At 41.0% G+C, this 16,803-nt stretch overlaps 1 protein-coding gene across 3 annotated transcripts in view; it reads left to right on the top strand.

The window, feature by feature from the left end:
• The window catches only part of zfr (zinc finger RNA binding protein), a 97,890-nt gene that overhangs the window by 48,438 nt on the left and 32,649 nt on the right, over window positions 1-16,803 (top strand). For all 3 annotated transcript variants that reach the window (XR_015757909.1, XM_043687475.2, XM_043687472.2), the window contains 6 exons: window positions 4,961-5,231; window positions 5,608-5,792; window positions 8,376-8,495; window positions 8,580-8,725; window positions 12,439-12,577; window positions 13,813-14,015. Coding sequence is in view for 2 of the 3 variants with exons in the window: in XM_043687475.2 (XP_043543410.1) it covers window positions 4,961-5,231; window positions 5,608-5,792; window positions 8,376-8,495; window positions 8,580-8,725; window positions 12,439-12,577; window positions 13,813-14,015 (1,064 nt within the window). In the remaining variant the exon portion in view is untranslated. The remainder of the gene's footprint in view (window positions 1-4,960; window positions 5,232-5,607; window positions 5,793-8,375; window positions 8,496-8,579; window positions 8,726-12,438; window positions 12,578-13,812; window positions 14,016-16,803) is intronic.

Raw genomic sequence — 16,803 nt, 5'->3', positions numbered from 1 at the left:
TGAGGATGAACAATCAATCCTAGGCAAAGGCCTTACCTTCATCCCCCTCCACTCCCGGATCAACGAATTCAACACGCATTGTGACATCGAGCATTTCTTTCACCGCCTCACGGCTCACTTCTTCCACCAAGACTCCTGCCCACCTTCCGAGGACCCCTTGATTAGATTAGATTAGACTAGATTAGATGAGACTAGATTACGTTCCGACAGTGTGGAAACGTGCCATGCAGTCTAACAAGTCCACACCGACACTCAGACACCCAGACTCAGTTCCCTACATTTACCCTTGACTAATGCACCTTAACTATGGGCTGTTTTGCATGGCCTGCACATCTTAGCATGCACATCTTTTGGAATGTGGGAGGAAACTGGAGAACTCAGGGGAAACCTGCACAGACACTGGGAGAATGTGCAAAGTCCACACAGTCGCCCGAAGCGGGAATCGAACCTGAGTCCCTGGCGCTGTGAGGAAGCTCTGCTAACCACTGAGCCACCATACCACCCTCCCACCTCCAACACACCCCATCCATCTGGACACCCTGTGCTGGTCTGTTACCCACCTGATCTGTTTATTTCAAACTGTCGCTAAGGCATTGACCGCCTCAACCTGTCCACCCCCCCCCCTCACCCATTCCAACCTCTCACCCTCACAATGTGCAGCCCTCAACCCCAACCTCCCCATCAATCCAGTGGACAAGAGGGGTGCAGTGCTAGTTTGTCGCATTGATCTCTATACCGCTGAAGTCAGGCGCCAACTCCTCTTGCCCCCTTGACCATGATTCCAGCTCCCATCACCAAACCGTCATCTCCCGGACCGTACACAACATCACCTCAGGGGATCTCCCATCCAAAGCTTCCAACCTCATAGTTTGGGAACTCCGCACCGCCTGGTTCTACCTCCTACCAAAGGTTCACAGACCTGACTTCCTTGGCCAACCCATTGTCTCAGCCTGCTCCTGCCCCACCAAACTCAACTCCACATACCTTGATACTGTCCTATTCCCTCGGTCCAGGAACTCCCCACATACTTTAGGCACTCCACCCACACCCACCACCACGTCCATGACATTCATTTCCCATGGTCCCAATGCCTCATCGTCACCATGGACATCCAGTCCTCCTACACCTTTATCCTCCATGATGAAGGCCTCTGTTTCTCCTCTCCCAGCGTCCCAGTACCCTTCCATTGACACTGTGATTCGTTTGGCTGAACTGGTCCTCACCCCCAATAATTTCTCCTTTCGAATCCTCCCACTTCCTCCAGATGAAAGGGTAGCCATGGGCCCCAACTTTGCCTGTCTCTTTGTCGGCTACATAGAATAGTCCATCTTCTGCAATTACACCAGCACCACTCCCCACCTTTTCCTCCGCTACATTGATGACTGTATCAGCGTCACCTCATGTTCCCACGAGGAGGTTGAATATTTTGTCATCTTCACTAACACATTCCACCCAGACCTTTAAGTTCACCTGGACCATCTCAGACACCTCCCTCCCCTCCCTGGACCCCTCCATCTCCATCAATGGTGACCAACTCAACATGGACATCTTCTACAAACCCACTGACTCCGACAGCTATCTGGACCATGCCTTCTCCCATCCTATCTCCTGTAAAAATGCTATCCCTTATTCTCAATTTCTCTGTATCTGCTTCCAGGAGGACCAGTTTCATCACAGAACACACCAAATGGCCTCCTTCAAAGGCTGTAATTTCCTCTCCCACATGGTCGTTGAGGCCTTCCAACGCATCTCATCCATTTCCTGCACCTCCGCCCTCGAACCCCATGCCTCCAACAGCAAACCTGCCCCCCCAACCTTCCACCTCACCAACCTCCATATACATTGCATCGTCTTCCGCCACCTAAAAATGGACCCCACCACCAGACATATTTCCCTCCCACTGTTATCCGTTTTTAGTAAAGACTGTTCCCTCCGCAACTACCTTGTCAGGTCCACGCCCCAACAACTCACCCTCCCCTCCTGGCACATTCCCCTGCCACCGCAGGAATTGCAAAACCTGTGCCCACACCTCCTTTCCCACCCCCCCCCCCCCCTCACCTCCGTCCAAGGCCCTAAAGGAGCCTTCCACATACATCAGAGTTTTCACTGCACTTCCATACACGTCATTTACTGTGTCATTCGCTCCAGATGCGGCCTCTTCTACATTGGGGAGATAGGATGCCCACTTGCAGAGCGCTTCAGAGAATATCTCCGGGACACCCGCACCAACTAACCCCACCGCCCTGCGGCCGAACACTTAAACTCCCCTCCTACTCTGCCAAGACCGTGCAGCTCCTGGGCCTCCTCCATCGCCACACCTTAACCAACCAATGCCTGGAGGAAGAACGCCTCATCTTCTGCCTTGTGACCCTACAACCTCAATATGGACTTACCCCCAACCCCGCAATTTATCTCTCTACCCCCTCGGCTCACAAGCCTCATTGTTGATGAAGGGCTCTTGAAACATCGATTCTCATGCTCCTCGGATGATACCTGACCTGCTGTACTTGTTTAGCACCACGCTGTCAACTCAATTCTTTATCAATGCCTGTACTTTGCCCCCAGCACCACGGGCTCTCATTTTATTTAGCATCCTCCTGTTCAACACCTTGTCACAGTTCTTCTGGAAATCCAAATAGATTGTATTGACTGGCTCTCCCTTGTCTCACTTGATTACCTCCTCAAAGAGTTCTAACAGTTGTCAGGCATGTCCTTCCGTTGACGAAGCCATGCTGACTAAACTCTATTATACTGTGCACTTGCAAGTAAAATGCAATGTCTTCCTTAATAAGGGACTCTAACATCTTACCAACGGCCAAGGTTAGGCTAATAGGACGATGGTTTCCTGTCTCCTGTATTCTGTCTCCTTCTCAAATAGGTGTGTTAGCCAACTTCCAATCCTCTAGGACCCTCCCTGAATCCAGTGATTCCTGAAAGATCACTACCAATGCCTTCAATTTCCTCAGCTATCTCTTTCAGATCCTTGAAGTGTAGTCCATCTGGTCCAGGTGACTTAACTACCTCAGATCTTTCAGCTTCCCCAGCATCATCGCCTTAGTAGTGATGGCTGCTACACTCACCTGTGCCCCTGATTCTCTTAAGTTCGGGTAAGCTATTGATGTCTTCACCATGAAAACCTCATTCCAAGTACTTATTCAACTGTGACACTATCCCTTTGTTCTCCATTACTACAACTACTTCAACCTCATTTTCCTGCTGTCCAATGTCCACTCCTGCCTCTCTCAGTTTTTTTATATATTTAAAGCAACTCTGACAATTTTCTTTTATTTTACTAGCTAGCTTACCCTCATTTCATCATCTTCACCCTTTATTGCTTTGTTGGTTATCCTCCCTGATAAAGGCTTCCCACTAATCTTCACCATTTTGTTTGCTTGCTTCTTTAGCTTCAATGCTGTCCCTCACTTCCTTGGTCAGCCATGGTTGCTGTCCTCCCCATAATTTATAAAATAGTTTGATAATTGAAAGTGTTGACAGATATATTTAAGAAGTAATTCTTGGGATGAATTTCTGTTGTGCTTCCCGAATTAGCCCTAGAAACTCCTGGTCCATCTACCCACTAGGCTTCCCTTCCAATCTGACCAGCTACTCCCTCATGTCTTTGTTGTTATCATTACTCAGTTGTTATACTGTTACTTCTCCCTTTCAAACTGCAGTGTGAATCCTATCACATTATGGTCACTAACCCCAGGGATTTCATCATCATAAGCTCCCTAACCAACTTACCTCATTACACACCACCAAATCCAGAATTATCTGTTCCCTCGTGGGCTTTACTACAAGTTGCTCAAAAAACCCATTTTATAGACCTTTTCCAAATTACTTTAGATTCACTACCAAACTGAGTTTCCCCAGTTCACTTGCATGTTGAAGTCTCCAATGATTATTATGAGAATGTCTTTGTTATATGTCTTTTCTAGCCCCTGTTTATTTTCTCCTGACTACTGTAAGCAGGCATATACATACATAATTGAAGGGCTTTTGCCCGAAATGTCAATTTTGCTGCTCTTCGGATGCTGCCTGAACTGCTGTGCTCTTCAAGCACCACTAATCCAAAATTTGGTTCGCAGAATCTGCAGTCGTTGTTTTTACCTATATACATAACTCCCATTAGGGTCTTTTTTCCTTTGCATTTCTTTAACTTTACCCATGCAGATTCTACACCTTCTGTCTCTGTCGCTATCAATCTGAATTTCATTTCTTACTAAGTTGGCAACTCTGTCCCCTCTGCCCCACTACCTGTCCTTTCAATAGGATATTCTTTTCACTGAAGCCGATCAATTCGAACAGCAAATGAGATTATTAGACATGAAATTTATCTAGTCGAAAGCTGGTTATTGTTATAAAGAAATGAGAGCTGGAGTAGCATTGATAAAGAAGACATTTTCAGATGTGAAGAAGTGCTCAGCATAGGAATATGAGTATAGATCTTAAAGAAGAATTACCAAGACTTGTTTTAGAGTGTCTTGTGTGGGACTGAAATATGCCAAGACGCGTCACAACTAGGAAGTTGTGAAATATAATTTTGGAGATGGATGGAGTGGGTCAGCTGGAGAAAACAAGCCATGAAGCTGTCTATTGAAGAAGTTGCAGTGGGAGGATTAGAGGCTTATAGACCCAAGGGATGAAAAAGATTCTTGACACTTGGGAAGTGAAAAATGGGAATCTCCTGTGAGCAACAGAAGTCGGAAATGCAGAACTGCGCGTTATGGAGACATGAGCAAAAGACTTGGCATGACATTATTACTATCTACAGTAACTTATTTATGTCAGAATTTCCAATTAATTGTAGAAATCGGAAATAATTCCCTGTTTTATTCCAAGTAGTATTTTGAGTTTCAGAGTTTACTTGTATTTTTCAAATCATAGTAGTTCCCTCCAATCCCTCAATATAATTTTATTGTCACTGTTGAACAGCAATTTTTTTTTTAATCTAACCTAGGTAGTCAAGTTACATACCAAACTTGGCAAGCCCATTCCATCAACAGAACCAAGCATGGTAAGCCAGACTACGACTACAACTACAGCTGGAACCTCTGTCAAGCCAGCTCCCCCAAACCCGCCCACAGGATGCAGTAGTGGTATGGCTCCTGCAACTGCTACAATTTCTCCCACTGTAAAGCCTAATCCAGTTGCTGCTGTATCTGTGAATAATGTTGCTAACAAGCTGCTTGTTGCAAAAAAGACGCCAACCCCAAAGATAACTTTTGTTGGTAAGTACTGGAATTAAATTATTTTTGTTCATAAATCAATGAGCTGGCTCTATAGAAGGTGTAGTTCTGATTTGCTAACATTTTGGATACCACTAAGAAATAGTAAATAAAGTATGGTATTGAAAGTTCAGTTAATACATTTGAGATTGAAAGGAATGGAGGAGAAAAGACCAGATAAAAAATGGTTTTGCTGAGAATGCTTAATATGTTGCTTTTGCACCAAATGTAATTACTCTGAGATTTACCCAAATAAATTCAATTAAAAAAACTTGAGGTGACCAACATCTGTAATGATAACTATTAAATATTATATGTCATTAGTTGCTGTATGAATCGCTCAACTTGTTTAGTAGTTCAAGTATTGAATTGTTCGCAGGTGGTAACAAGTTGCAGAGTACAGGAACTACTACTGCTGTAATTGAGGAAGTCAAAGCCCCTGAGGTTAAAGTGGCAACACCACCTGTTCAGGAGAGTAAATCAGAGGCAGTAGCGGAACCAATGACAACACTTGCTGCATTGCAGAGTGATGTTCAACCCGTTGGTCATGATTATGTGGAAGAGGTAATTTTATGGAAACTTATTGGTTCCCATATTTATACATTTACATGCGCTACAGATGGGAGCATGCAAGGTAGTTTTCCATTTTGATCAGATCCTCATCCAACGTTATGCAGAATAATAAAACTCGATGCCTTTCAATGTGAAAGTATTAACTGGGAAAATATGTGTATCGAAAACCATGTCTTGTTCATACTTTATGCATATGTATGGGGTAAACTGAGAGAGCTGAACTCTATTACGTTTCTGAAATCTCGATTCCAAAGAAAATTCCACTGAACCCCAATAATATTAGTTTCCTATTATGCAAGGGAATCTACCATTTCCTTTCAGTGTTCAATGACCCTCACTTCCTCCACTTTCTGAGGCAAAGTTTCTTAAGTTGCACAATCCTCAGGAAAACTAGTCATCGTTTAGAAGAATGAGGGGGATAATCACTGAATACTGAGAAGCCTGTATAGTGTAAATGGAGAAGATGTTTCCACTAGTAGGAGAGATTAAGATTTGAGAACACAGCCTCAGGAGTGAAGGGACAACCCTTTAAAACTGAGATATAAAGCATTTCTTCAACCAGAGGGTGGCAAATCTGTGGAATTCATTGTCACAGAAAGCATTGGCGGTGCGTTCAAGATGAACAAAAATAGTTCTTGATTAACAATGGGATCAGGATTATGGGAGAAGGTAGGAGAAAAAGGGTAAAGAAACATATTAACCATGATAGACTGGCAGAGCAGAATTGATGGGTCAAATGGCAAATTCTGCTCCTATATCCTATGGTCATAGAATCCGACAGCAGTCTCATTGTTCCTGCACCAGTCAAAGACAACCAAATACCTATTCTAAGCTGATTTTCCAGCATTTGGCCTATAGCCCGGTTTGCATTACAAGTGCACATCTAATTACTTTTTACATGTTATGAAAATTTCTGCCTATGCCACTCTTTCAGGCAGTGAGTTCCAGATTCTTGCCATATTCTGGGTGAAAAGATTTTGCTTCTCATCGCCTCTAAACCCTCTGCTCCTTACCTTAAATCTATGCCCTCTTGTCATTGATTCCTCTACCAAGGGAAGCAATTTAAGCCCCTCATAATTTATACATCTCATCATGGCCTCTCAATCTCCTGTGTTCTAAGAAAAGCAACCCCAGTCTGCCCAGTCTCTTTATAACTGAAACACTGGAGCCCAGACCTCATCCTGGTAAATCTCCTCTGCATCTTCTGTAGGGCACTCCTATCCCTTCATAATGTAGATTGTAGAATTGCACACAATACTCTAGATATGGTCTAACCAACATTTTGTATAGCTCCAGGATAACCTCCTTGCTATTAAATTGTTTATGCCTCGACTAATAAAGGCAACTTGGTGTGTATCTTTTCAACCACTATATCCACCCATTTTGATACCTTGAGGGACTGGTTTGCATGCACACCAGGTTCCCTTTGATCTCTGTGTTTCGCAGGGTCTAACTGTTCAGCTTGTGTTCTCTTGCCTTGTTTGTCCAATCTATTACCTCACATTTATCTTGACTGAATTTCATTTGCCATTCCAGCCCAACTGTGTCCTCTTCTAATCTCAGACTATCCTCGTCACTATCATCACCCCTTCAATTTTTATATTGTCTGCAAGTTTAGTGATCAACCCTCCTACAATCATTTATATAAACAAAAAAACAGCAAGAGCCCAACAATGACCACTGTGGGATCCCACTGGACGCATACTTCCATATGGAAAATCACCCTTGACCGTTGCCGTCTTATCAATAGCCTTGCTGAAGTCCAATTAGAGTGCATCAAAAGCTGTGTACAGTCAAGTTGGTCAGTCATAACTTCCCCTTAACAATGACTGATGAACTTGACTGAGCATAGCTTTCAATGTACTCTGCCTAACCATTGTTGTTGATTTAATCCTTGTCTCTCAAGAAGACTGAGGTAGACAGACAGACAGATTCTTGATTAGTAGGAGGAATCAAGAGTTATGGAGAAAGAATGGGAAAATAGACGTGAAGAGTCAAATCAGTCATAATCCTATTGAATGGCAGAGCAGGCTCAAGGGGTTGAACAGCCTAATCCTATTCCGATTTCTTATGGTCTTGTATCTGTGTCATTTTGTTGTTGATGCGATATGGTCTGCTACTGGCCAGGCCAGTATTAATTGCTCTGGGGAAGATGGTGGTAAGCTGGAGGTTAAACTGCTGTAGTCAACCATACTTTATTAATTTAAAACTTACTGAGAGGTACTTTGTCCTGTGTTTCTTCAAGGTGGTGTGATCGAAATGCAATCCCCTTTTGTAATTTTGTGCAAGTGGTTTGCTAACTGCTTTGAGTTATTGGCACATTATATGTACATATGCATTTGAAATAAAACCAAATCAAACCAAACCAAAGGTTCTTCCCGTCCAGCACATCTGGGTAAATTTAGAAATAGGCAATAGGTTGTTAGCTGCACTGTGTTGGGCAGAGATACTATGAACTTCAGCACTATATCATGTATGTATTAATCTTGACCCTCCTCTAGCTGGAGCCGCTTCTAACAAAAACACCAAGGAGATTTATTTTGTAAATTAATAAATATTCATCTTTTTTGCAAGGTTCGAAATGATGAAGGCAAAGTGATTCGTTTCCATTGTAAGTTGTGTGAGTGTAGCTTCAATGACCCGAATGCAAAAGAAATGCATTTGAAGGGGAGAAGACACAGACTGCAGTATAAAGTGAGTGCCAAATTAATAAAATGATTAACTGTCAACTATGTTTCAACAATGGTGTGAAATATTTCTTCCTTCCTGTTAAATAAGAAAAAAGTAAATCCTGAATTACAAGTTGAAGTAAAACCAAGCATTAGAGCAAGAAAAATCCAAGAAGAAAAAATGAGAAAACAAATGCAGAAGGAAGAGTATTGGAGACGGAGGGAAGAAGAGGAGCGATGGCGTATGGAAATGAGGTAATCGGATCATTTGTGTTTATTTAAAAGGAGATTACTTTGTTGCAATTAATTTTCATGTTTATAATCAGAAATTCTAAATGTTGTAATTCTTAAATCTTCACAACTTTTATGTAATTCTGAAACATACATGCCTTCATAGAATTTTAGTATGTTTTACTGTTTTTGTTTATTTAAATATTAATATGTTCATGAATTGTCTGCAGTTATGGGGACCGCATACATGTGTGCAATATGTTATGGTTCAAATATCTAAGTCAAAATCTCACCACTGCAATTAGGCAATTTAAATTTGGGAATTGATAGATGTAGAATAAAAGACTGGTATCACTTTTGCTAATCATGCGCTGTTAGATTGTCCTGAAAACCTATCTGATAAGTCCATGAGATGTAGGAGTAGATGTGGAACAATTATCCTTTTAATGGATATTAAATAATACTCAGCTGTTCTCTTCTTCCTTCCAAATTAGATATCCTCACATTTTCCAACATTATATTCCATCTGCCAAACTTGTGTCCATTAATGTGTGAATGAGGATGTGAATGATTAGTAAGTTTGCACATGACACCAAAATTGGTGGTGTAGTGGACAGTGAAGAAGGTTATCTCAGAGTGCAGTGGGACCTTGAACAATGGGCCGAGGAGTAACAGATGGAGTTTAATTTAGATAAATGTGGGGTGTTGCATTTTGGCAAATTAGGGCAGGACTTGTACATTTAATTATAGGGTCTTAGGGAATGTTGCCACTAGATTAATTTAGGATATTTGGTTGACATGGATGTGTTGGATCAAAGGTCTGTTTCTGTGCTGTACAACTCTATGACTGTAAGTTAACCTGTTTGTGTCACAGTGTTATCCTCTCTACTTCCTTCCCGCTTATTTTGCTGTCATCGGCAAATGTGACATTAGTACATATATTTTCAAGTAATTAATACATTGTAAATAATTTTGACACTAGCACTAGTTACAGGTATAATAAGAATAAAATTGGACAGACCATCTCACATCACTCTGGGCATCAACTTCTTGCACAATAAAGACATTGTGCAGAACCAACAGGACTGACTATGTTGCATCAACAACTTGAAATCAGTGATGCAAGTTGTGAATAGTCGTGGTGTCAGTGCAGATATTTATGGAACACAGTTTCCACCTCTGTCATTGTGAATAACTACTCTTTACTCCGTCTCTCTTTCTGTCTTGAATTCAATCAGAAATGCATTTTGTCACTTGGCCCCTGACTCTTGAATTTCATACACCACTTTAAACTTAAAGTCCTTCAACTGCCAGCAAACCATTGCTGCAGCATGCATTATAGACAGTGATATCACCAAAACTTCCTCAATAATAACTCAAATTTGCAAATTCTCCACAATCTTGGAGTATTGTGAACCTTGGGAATTCTCTATCCCAGAGGAAGCTCAGTCTTTGTGTGTATATAAAATAGAGGCGGCACGGTGGCACAGTGGTTAGCACTGCTGCCTCACAGCGCCAGAGACCCGGGTTCAGTTCCCGCCTCAGGCGACTGACTGTGTGGAGTTTGCACATTCTCCCCGTGTCTGCGTGGGTTTCCTCCGGGTGCTCCGGTTTCCTCCCACAGTTCCAAAGATGTGCAGGTCAGGTGAATTGGCCATGGTAAATTGTCCGTAGTGTTAGGTAAGGGGTAAATGTAGGGGTATGGGTGGTTTGCGCTTTGGCGGGTCGGTGTGAACTTGTTGGGCCGAAGGGCCTGTTTCCACACTGTAAAGTAATCTAATCTAAAAAGAGGTTGATAGATTTCGGATTACAAATCTTGTAAATGCTTTTTTTGGATGTGGGTTAAAAGCATAAAATATTTGATCAGCTGAGATCATATTAAATGGGGGAGCAGCTCGACTGGATGAATGGTCTACTCCTGTAGCTCTCCTCTGGTAGATGGACTATAATTTATGGAAGTGTGAGGTTATTCACTTTGACAGGAAGAATAGAGGGGCTGTTATTATTTAAATAAGGAAAGACTGAAGAAGACCGAGTTTGTGAGTCTTGAAACATAGATCACAAAAAAGCTAGCATACAAGTTCCACAGGTAATAAGGAATGTAAGTAAAGTTTTGGACTTTCTTTCAAAGTTAATGGAATATAATAGAAGAGAGATCTTGCTAAACCTATACAAGGCATTCATCAGACTGCACCTAGAATACTGTGAACTGTTTTGGTCCTCTTACCTGAAAGAAGGTATGCTATCATTGGAGGCAATCCAAAGAGGTTCATTCAGTGAGTGGGCGCATAAGGATTTTTTTTCTGTGGAATGCTTTTATGGCAGAAGAATATAAAAGGCTGTGCCGCTAAATATATTCAAGGCTGAGATTCTCAATTGGTAGGGGAATTATTATGGGGAGAGATGGGAGTTAAGGTTATCTCTCTGTGACAGATACATTCTTTCTCTGGTAAGTGGACCAAAATAATACATAATACTCAAGGTATGGTCTGAAAGGCTTTGGACAGCTTTAGGAAGACTTCTTTACGAGTGTATTTATATTGTCTTGTTTTAAGTCAATTTGCCTTCCAATTACTTGCTGCATGTCAGCTTTCAGTGACTTATGAGCCAGAGCACCAGATCCTTTTGCCTATTCACACTTCACAATTTCTCATGACTTGAGAAATACTGTGCATTTCTTTCTTTGCTACCAAAGTGACTGACATCATATTATTCCATGTTATGTTCCATCTGTTATTCTCCTGCCTATTCAGCCAGTCTAAATTTATTTAAAGCCTCTTTGCACCCTCCTCATCAACTCTCATTCCCACCCTGTTTTGTGTCATCAGGAAACGTGGAAATATAATATTTGATCTTCAAATCTAACTTACTGATACAGATGCTGAATAACTGGGGCCTTGTATTACCCTGCCAAGCTGACAATGATCCATTTATTTCTCAGTTTTGATTTTTTTTTTATGTGAACCAGTCCTCAAAATCCAGAGCTACAGGTTAATATTCTGAGCATGATCTTAAATCCCGCTGTGGCAAGTAGAGAAATTTTGAATTAACTAGCAATCTGAAATAAAAATTAGCCAATGGTGACCACTGACCATCTGGTTCATTTAATATCATTTAAAGAAATCTACTGTCTAACCGACATATGACTCCAGATCCTTAGCAATGTGGCTGGTTCTTAAGTGGGGATTAGAAATGGATAATAAATGCTGGCCGAGCCGCAATGCCCACATACTGTGAATGAATAAAAAGTGCTCTAATGTTGGTGTTCTAAGTTTGTTTATCAACCTCCCATGTGGAAGATTGTCAGAATATCTAGAAATTGCCATGTCGACTGAGTCTCATTTATCTATGCAAGGTAACTTTCTCAATTAAGTTCCAGTAGATTTGTTAAACATTTCCCTTTACTAAATCTAACTGTGCCCAATCTATAATTTAAGTGTTTGGTTATTGCAACCTTTTAATCCTTTATATTCCGGCCGTTTTCTTCTGACTGATGTGGGGCTAACAGGTATGTAGTTTTCTGTTTTCTCTCTCCTCCTCAAGTAGCAAAGTCACATTTATAAAGCCTGAGATTGCATTAATTATTCTCATCTGTCATGTAGCATTTTAACTAACTTTGGTCTCAGTAAAATCCATTTAATACAATGTTTGGGATGTTTAGGACGAAAAATGTCGATTTGCGGGTTTTGTATTTTTTTTTGGAAGGTAACTAAAGTGCAAGGATTTTATATCTTCAGGCGATATGAGGAGGATATCTACTGGAGGAGAATGGAAGAGGAACACCATTATTGGGATGACCGTCGCAGAATGGCTGATGGGTATCCACCAGGCCTCCTTGGTGTCCGACCAGGAATGATGCAACCCCATGGACCACTAGTATGTTGCTTTTTGTGAGGTTGAAGCCCATTTGTTAAGATAAGTCTAAATAGAAGTATTCACACAACACTAAAACGATTTGGAAGTCTTTGAATCAAAAGGACTTTAATTCATTGCTCAGAGGTTGAAATGTCATATTGAGGTTGTATAGTCTGTTCTGATATAACGTGATAGTTCCATTCCCATGCGATCCCGTGTTATAAGAAAATTGTGTAATAGCAGTACCATTTAAAGCAAAGGGACTGGAATCGTGTTATAGCCAGTACAGGTAAGGAAGGTTTGCGTTCCACAGATAATGGTCTAAAGTCTTCAGTTGTGTTATAGCCAATTTGCATTGAAGAAACACGTGTTATAGCAGAACCAACTGTCCAAGACGTTGGTGGGGCCTCTTCTGGAGTATTGTGTCCAGTTGTGGTTGCGCTGTTGTAGGAATAATATTATTAATTTGGAAAAGGTTCAGAAGAGATTTTGTAAAATGTAGCTGGGAATGGAGGGTTTGAGGTATAAAGAGAGGCTGGATACTTAGAGAGATTATAAAATCGAGGAATATAGATAGGTGAATGGCAGTGTCTTTTACCTAGGGTGAGGGATTTCAAAACTAGCAGACGTATTTTTAAGATGAGAGAAGAAAGATTTTAAAAGACATGAGGGAGAGTTTTTTTTTAATGGAGTGTTTTGTATGTGCATTGAACATCCAGAGGAAATGATGGATGGAGTTACAGTTACAACTTTTGAAAGCTGTTTTAGATAAATACACAAATAAAAAATGTTTGGAGGGATATGGGCCAAGTGCAGGCAGGTGGAACTAGTTTAGTTTGGGATTATGATCGGCATGGCCTGGTTAAACTGAAGGATCTGTTTTCATACTGTATGACTCTGTGACTGATTTCTTAACCTGTGTTATTTGGGTCTGGTTTTGATGATTTTAACCAAATTGAAACGTACCATTCCTACTTGTACATGGCAAGTTTTAAAATTCCACATGTACTTTTCCATTGAGTTGATGGAAGATCAATTATTTAGTTGTTGCAGAAACAAAGATGGTTTGCAAATAGACCTTGTGACTTAGATGCTTAAGAGAGAGAAAATTAAATGTTAAACATTTTTTGATCATTACCTGCAGCCAGATTTCATCAGCTAGTTTTTTTTCCATGTTGTAGTTGAATAAATGTAATAAATTGACTTAAGCAGCAAAGGAAATACATTATTTTGGCACTAAATTTCAATCTGTTTAGCCTCCCAGGCGCCCAGACTCATCGGATGATCGCTATGTAATGACAAAGCATGCTGCTATATATCCAACTGAAGAGGAGCTGCAAGCTGTCCAGAAAATCGTTTCCAATACTGAACGTGCTCTTAAACTTGTGTCTGACTGCATCACTGAACAAGATAAACCAAAAAACAAAGAGGATGAAAAGAAAGATGCAATCAAAGATAGGTATGACACTTCAGAGTATAATTTTGGACGGACCTTAAACATTGCTAGAATGAGACGTAAGATCATTAGGAATGAAATGTTTTTAAAAAAAGCGATTTTAGAAAAGAAACTGCAATTAAAGTGAGAAGAGGGTGTTGATTGGTTGGCATATGGGTGGCATTGATCTGCCTCAGATACTATAAATCATCCTGACTGCAATGAAAAGCTTCAACTTTTATCTCCTCTAGCATAGCTTAATTTCTTTGTATTGTGAGAGATTTTGATATATTTTAAATATTCATTATGCACGTAGAATACTTTTACCTTGAATAACCATTTGTGAGAATACATTATTTTCCAAATTTAATGTAGTCGACCAGATTTATTTTGATTTGTTATTCTTAGACCAAGGATTATGATTCTTATCACACCCAAATGCTGTCCTTCATTGTCACTAATTTAAGATAGAGTCAAAGAGGTGTACAGCAGGAGAACAGACCCTTTGGTACAACTCGTCCATGCCAACCAGATATCTGAAATTAATCTAGTCCCATTTGCCAGCACTTGGCCCATGTCCTTCTCTCAACCCTTCCTATTCATGTACCCATCCAGATTATTTTAAATATTGTAATTGTACCACCACTTCCTCTGACAGCTCATTCCCATACCCTTTGTGTGAAAACGTTGTCGCTTAGGCCCCTTTTTGAATCGTTTCCCCCCTCATTTAAACTTATGCCCTGTAGTTCTGGAATCCCCCACTCCGGGGAAAAAACCTTGTCTATTTACCCTATCCATGTTCCAATGCTCCAGGAAAAACAGCCCCAGCCTATTCAGACTCTCCCTATAGTTCAAACCCTCCAACCCTGGCAACATCCTTCTCAATCTTTTCTGAACCCATGGAAGTTTTACAACATTCTTCCTATAGCTGTTAGGTTCTTTTTCTTGAGATTCTTACACACTTGATGCAACTGCAATATGCCAATTTCTGTGAACAACCAAAATTTATTAAGCAACTGCAAGCTTTGGAGGGTCACTTAACACTCTTCGCAATACTTGTGAAACGTGTCAAGAGAAGTCCTCTGAACAAAGGGACCAGTTCTTCCTTCTTACAAAATTTTTACATCACAGTCAGAAATGCCCATAAGTCAACTCCCAGCCACTCCCCGATAATCACGTGCCACTCGAGACACAATGCGGTGACTTGACTGTTTCCAGAAACAATGTAATTCAGATTTTTCCTTAATGGCAAGATCTGTTGTACAGCATTTGTTTTTAAACTGCAGGGCCTGGTCAGAATTTCAATTTGTGTTCTTATTGATTCTGAATAGGAGATGATAATGTGCATCTACTCTGAATAGTAGGAGATGACAATGTAATTTTTTATATTGTATCTGCAAGTCAGAGAAACCTACACCTTTATCCGCAGGGCATCTAATTTCTCTCAGGGCAGCAGAGCAAATTAACCCCTTAACATCTCTTAGCAGGTGACCAGAATTAAATGCAGTATTCCAAAAGTGGCAGAAGTGGGTACTGCAGATGCTGGAGATTAGAGTCAAGATTAGAGTGGTGCTGGAAAAGCACAGCAGGTCAGGCAGCATCCGAGGAGCAGGAAAAATCAATGTTGCGGGTAAAAGCCCTTCAGGCTTCCTGATGAAGGGCTTTTGCCCGAAACATCTATTTTTTGTATTCCAAAAGTGGCCTAACTAATGTTCTGTACAGCTGCAACATGACCTCCCAACTCCTGTACTCAATACACTGACCAATAAAGGCAAGTACTAAATGCCTCCTTCAGTATCCTATCTACCTGCAGCTCCACTTTCAAGGATCAAGAATCTGCACTCCAAGGTCTGTTGGTTTAGCACCACTCCCCAGGACCTTACCATTTAAACGTGCAAGTCCTGCGCTGATTTGCTTTTCCAAAATGCAGCACTTTACATTTATCAAAATTAAACTCCAACTGCCACTCCTTGGCGATCCGAGAATGTAACAGCGTTTTGGATGTACTTGCGCAACACAATGGCTCAAGAAGATGGTTCATGCTACATGTCCTGTGAACAACAGAAAAATGTTTACAGAAATGTTTAATATCTCCAGGGTTATAGATGATCAACATTTCCTTGTTATTGCTTTATTTTTTAATTCAGAATTTTTTAGAATTTTTTTTGTGAATTGTGACTGCCTGACTGAGCTGCCAGAGGAAGTGGTGGAGGCTGGTACAATTGCAACATTTAAGAGGCATTTGGATGGGTATATGAACAGGAAGGGTTTGGAGGGATATGGGCCGGGTGCTGGCAGGTGGGACTAGATTGGGTTGGGATATCTAGCCGTCATGGATGGGTTGGACTGAAGGGTCTGTTTCCCTGCTGTACATCTCGATGACTCTGACTTTTCTGTACTAATTTTACTCTGATCTGATTACATTACAAATAATGTACATGGTTGTTACACATAGTGGCTTTGAAGATGAATGTTTAGAACTGAGATCTACATTTAAAATAATGCTATCTTTACTACTCAAAGTAAAAAATGTTCTCAAGAAACTGACGTAGCTTTATGGTAACAATGTGGTTGACACATAATTGTCCTCTTCAGTGGTCTGGATAGCCAGTTCATTTGAGGACAATTGCCTATCCCATACCATGAAGAAAATAGGACAAAGTTTTCTGTCCCAATGCAAATCTACATCCTAAGACTGAAAGACATAGGAGCAGAATTGCCGTTCAGCCCATCGAGCCTGCTTTGCAATTCAGTGAAATGACGGTTGATCCGATGGTCCTAAACTCCAATTTCTTGCCTTTTCCCCATAACT

This window comes from Chiloscyllium plagiosum, unplaced genomic scaffold (assembly GCF_037043375.1).
Source record: "Chiloscyllium plagiosum isolate Xiang-an unplaced genomic scaffold, Cpla_swu_hap1 HiC_scaffold_1, whole genome shotgun sequence".
Classification (NCBI taxonomy): domain Eukaryota; kingdom Metazoa; phylum Chordata; class Chondrichthyes; order Orectolobiformes; family Hemiscylliidae; genus Chiloscyllium; species Chiloscyllium plagiosum.
Note: the sequence above shows the minus strand (reverse complement) of the source record. Positions and strands in the feature narration are given on the sequence as shown.